General features: G+C 39.9%; 1 protein-coding gene across 1 annotated transcript in view; it reads right to left on the bottom strand.

Annotated features, from left to right (window-relative positions):
* Window positions 1–4,351, bottom strand: part of LOC107592349 (transcriptional regulator ATRX-like) — a 37,056-nt gene extending 32,705 nt beyond the window's left edge. Inside the window, exons 1-6 of the mRNA XM_016281850.1 lie at window positions 4,149–4,351; window positions 3,588–3,706; window positions 3,442–3,485; window positions 2,584–2,633; window positions 2,380–2,501; window positions 2,120–2,239 (exon numbers count right to left, since the gene is read on the bottom strand). Of these exons, the coding sequence (XP_016137336.1) occupies window positions 2,120–2,239; window positions 2,380–2,501; window positions 2,584–2,633; window positions 3,442–3,485; window positions 3,588–3,706; window positions 4,149–4,168 (475 nt within the window). The 5' untranslated portion in view covers window positions 4,169–4,351. The remainder of the gene's footprint in view (window positions 1–2,119; window positions 2,240–2,379; window positions 2,502–2,583; window positions 2,634–3,441; window positions 3,486–3,587; window positions 3,707–4,148) is intronic.
* Between the last annotated feature and the right edge of the window lie 375 nt (window positions 4,352–4,726).

The raw sequence follows: 4,726 nt of genomic DNA, 5'->3' as shown, positions 1-4,726 counted from the left end.
TTTTTTTATATTTAAAGAGTTTTTATATTTTATATATTTAAAGCGATTTCTGGACAGTGTAGAGAAGGGCTTGTTGTCTGTCATTTCTCTGATCACAAATGCAGACATGGTTTTATGTTTACGCGGCGAAATGCAACGCAACACGTAAAAAGACAGTATAAGTCATTATAATCCATAATTATGTCCCCACTGGATGCAACGAATGCCTCATTTATAATGGGGTTTCATGTTTTTGAATCATCGCTCCGGCCTGACAGGGCATCATCACAATGTGGTAAGGGGTGTAACATTTCCGTCACACGCTTGAGGTATTCGGCCAATCATAACTCACTGGATAGCTGGCCAATCACAGCACACCTCGCTTTTTCAGACCGATGAGCTTTGTAAAAATCGACTCGTTTCAGAAAGGAGGGGCATAGAGGAGAAACAATAATGTACAGTATGTGGAAAATAATGTGTTTTGAACCTTAAACCGCATAAACACATTTCATTACACCAAATACACAAAATAATGTTCTGTTTAGCAGCATCATATGACCCCTTTAAATAAAAGGGCATCAAAGATAGGGGTGGGCAGTTAGACCAAAATCTTATTTCATAATGCAAGCAGTTTTATTTCATGATAACGTCTTCACTATATGAATGAAATATACATCGATCCTTATTAAAGAAAGCCACTAAAGTTATTCAGTCAAGAGCACTGAGTGATTGTCTTTTTGTCTTTTGTTGTTAGAGATTAACAGACACAGAGAGCAGCAGGTATATTAGACTTGATGCATGGATCTCATACAAATTATTTTACAACTGTTTATGTTCACCTAAGACACAACAGACTGTTTATGTGAATTCTTGCCAAGACAGGCATTTAGACGTTATTCCGTGTGTATCTGACCATAATAATAAACCCCAAATGAGAACTGAATTCAGGATCACATGCTGTCTGAGAGGGGCTTTCTGTGCATGCTCCAGCATCACTATCAATAGACGCATTATATCATCACAAATAGTGCTGGGCGGTATGACCAAAAATTTATATCACATTATACCGGTTTCACAGTACATTGACGGTATTGTTTTTTTTCATGCATGACCGGGTGCTAACCATATTTTCTACGGATTGAGAGAGGAAATACTGCAGTATATTGACTTAGAATGCCCTATTTTACTGTCATGATGAGTGAATATTGTCAAAAAATACCACACTAAATAGTGACTAAACACAATTTAATACATGTTAACCAGGAGTGACTCATTTATAATCGCGGCATCATCTGATAAAATAAACATGCATCTACACTAAAGAGCGGCTATGCGGTTGTTTTGGCTATATTACTTTTTTGTCTCATGCAGCGCACTGCCTGCATCTGAGTGACTAAAAAAAACAACAACCAAAAAAAGTGCATGTGGTGATAAAAGATGAACTACGCTCATATTTATAATTCCAATTTCCAAACAATCAGTAAGCGACAGGTGCTAGGAAACGTTGTTAGGAAACGGTGCGGCCAACTGAATGCGCTGCTTCTCTGCCGCTCACTGCACAGAACAGATGCCGAGAGGTGACACTTCTCCAGGAATGTCAGACCTCACGTTCGCGGGACAGCACTGGCAAAATCTTCCAACTGAACCATAGCTAAGGTTTATCCAAAAAAGTCGCTAGGTTTGTCAGTATGAATATTCTATGGAAAAAATGCCACTAAAAGGGTCTGAAAGTTGCTAAATCTAGTGCTAAAGTCACGCCCGTGTGTGTGTGAGAGACGCGGTAGCTGATGGCAGGGGGCGATATTTGTGGCAGTCAATGTGGATATTGTGGATGAGTTCTTCTGTGTCATCACATTCTATTAGTTTTACAGCTTCAGTTTCGGGAACTTTCATGCTTAGTAACATACAGCTGTTCCCTCACCACAGTGCAACAGTGAAAAGGGACCCCTTTCAAACAGTGTCGCGTTCCGAACGTTGTTTAAGCGTTGTTTACACTGGTATTGCGGTATTTTAAAAATCCATATCATAACAAAAATAAACACCGGTATTCGGTATGAACCGGTATACTGCCCAGCACTAATCACAATATTATCATATCAACCAGCTCTAATCAAAGATAAACGTTATGCTTATCTCTTACCTCTGCGTCTGTCACCACCGTCCCTATGCTGCTTGTAAACACGTCTGCTGCGGAATTCTGGACCACGGAAATCATCACGAGCTTCATTACTAACCGGCTCCGGTAGCACAAATACAGTTCCTATGTAAGATTATAATGGGGTTAAAAAATAATTTGAAATCCCTTAATGTATTTGATAAAAGAAACCAGAGCATAAAAACTTCATCACATGGGCATGATCATCTGAATCAGTCAAATGAATAAAAGAATGGTAGTGGCACCTTTGGGTAGGAAGTTGGTGTCTGGGTCGCTGGAGTGGTCAGACATTCCATCTTCTGCTCCACTCTCAGACGAAGTGTCTGACTCGTTCATCCCGCTGTGTTTGGTGACAACAGCCGGTTTCCTGTAAAAGTAATGATTTACAAATGAGATTCTGTCAGCGCACAAAGGTGTCCAGATCCATCTCATCATTATTTGAGTCAAACCTTCTCGAACGAGATGACGACAACATTCCCACTTCTGAGGGGCCACTGGACTGAAATGAAAAGACAAAGCATTTTAAACTAACAGATCCCTCGAAATCTGATCAATAGAGCAAAAACAACATTTAATTAATTTCAGCCATATAAAATGATAATTACAATTAAATTTCTTATTAATCTATGCAACAGAGTGCAGCAGGAATGAGTCCTACAACCTATTTTTTAACTTCCAGTTCCACCGTCCTGAACTCAAGAGGGGTTTTTGGTTAAATGCTTAAAATAATGTCTGTGGTTAACATAAGCATATCTCAAGATATTGTCATGTTCTAATCAACAACATAAAATAGATCAGTAATTCGCCACTTGTCATTTTTATAGACTTTACATAACTTGAAAAAGGCGGTGGCTAAATGGGACTACATAAGTTGTCAAGTACATTAAACGGCATCACGTCTAACAGAATGCCATCTACTCACTAGCACACTTTTCCAGCCTTAATGTGTTTATACTCACATTCTTGCAAACAATTATCAGCTTTCCAAACTTTCCAACTTTTACATTTTAAATACATACTAAAGGAGAGATCAGAAGCTTAGTAGTGGTAACGTTTAAGTCATGCGACCATGGTGTAATTCATTTATAGCCTATTTTAGGTGTTTTTTGTTTTTTTTGCTTCTTGCTTCCAATTACATTTTGGCTTCAAAATTCATAAAAGTTGTTAATTTGTGAGGATTATCTTGATGAGTGAAAGATTTTGGTGGTCACATAGCTTATTTTTATGCAGTTTTTCAAAACCCAGTGGAAACTACAAAAAATGTCATCATAGAACATCTTCCCTGCTGCACTCTGAACAATCTCTACCTGGGCGTGAGCCTGCTGCTCCAAGTATTCTTTGGCCGTGGTTCCTGCAAATGAAAAATAACATAAATGTTCCATTAATTAACTTATTTTTGGTTCCGTTACTGATGTGACTGTAATCACTGGTTTCTCTTCCATACTGTACTCACCATTCCAGTGTCCGGGTAAAGTAGGTTCAGTCTTGTCTTCCGTGGCTGCTGCCAAGTACTCATGGAGCTTCCCGATCAGCTCACCTAGCTTACTGCCTCCACCGGCCACCGGCCCGGGTCTGCAAAGACCAAACACAAATAATTTCCATGGCAAATGCCTCCTACTGTAATCCTTCAAGATGCATTAACAACACTAAAAAGCCTTTTATAAACCTACAAAACTGAACTACATACAAAAGCATAGACGTTCCTATAGAGAGAAGCACACTGAGGCTTCAGTCCGATTCCTTACACTCCGAATGTAAATAATAATTAGTTTGTCCCAAGTACAATCTTTTCCTGAGTTCAGCACCGGCTCTGTTTGGCTGGTAAGTTACTAATAAAGTAATAAACTGTAAAGTCAAAACGCAAAACCTAACATTACTTTAGATACGAAAGATTAAGCATGGATTTAATTCAAACAGCGACTCGTTTTAAAAGATTTATTGTCTATAACTATTAACAAACCTCACAGCGTGTACGTTAGTAGTTAGTGCAAAGAAAGAAAACAGGGCGCCTCACCTGAGGACTTCGGCAGACATCTCCTCCTCGCGCACAGCGCTTCAACACACCACCGAGCTTTTAGCACAATCAACAGCCGCGACGTGTTTCGGTTATTGACATGAAACTCATATTTGGCAAACCGCAAAAACTCAACCAGTTTCACCCGCCATCTTCCCAGTGGAACTTGCGCCAGACAGCTCAAAATGGCGCACCGGAAACTGTCCGTGACGGACGTAACATGATGACGTCATTACTTCGTCGTATTTCGTCATAACTGAAGAGACGACTGCTGCTGGGAAACATGTCAGCTTTACTTGGTTAAGGCTATATCATATCAATATTAATGTTTGTCACGCTGAACAACAGTAATAGCTGTATTTGCATTATTGTAAGGTTAAAGTCCGCGTGAACCAGAAGTTGCTGCCAAGCGCCGACTTTATTTCAGTGCGATGACGTATTTCCAACTGAACTGAATGTTGAATAGAGGGGCGGGGCTTGATTTGTGCACTCCTCCTCTAATCCCTCACTCGCAGCCACTCGAAGCAAACTAATAACGGTTGGAGGGGCGTGGTTAAGCATATTCTGCCCAAGCCGTC

The sequence above is a fragment of the Sinocyclocheilus grahami genome, unplaced genomic scaffold (assembly GCF_001515645.1).
Source record: "Sinocyclocheilus grahami isolate Dianchi unplaced genomic scaffold, SAMN03320097.WGS_v1.1 scaffold152.1, whole genome shotgun sequence".
NCBI classification, from domain to species: domain Eukaryota; kingdom Metazoa; phylum Chordata; class Actinopteri; order Cypriniformes; family Cyprinidae; genus Sinocyclocheilus; species Sinocyclocheilus grahami.
This window is presented reverse-complemented; position numbering and strand designations above follow the sequence as displayed.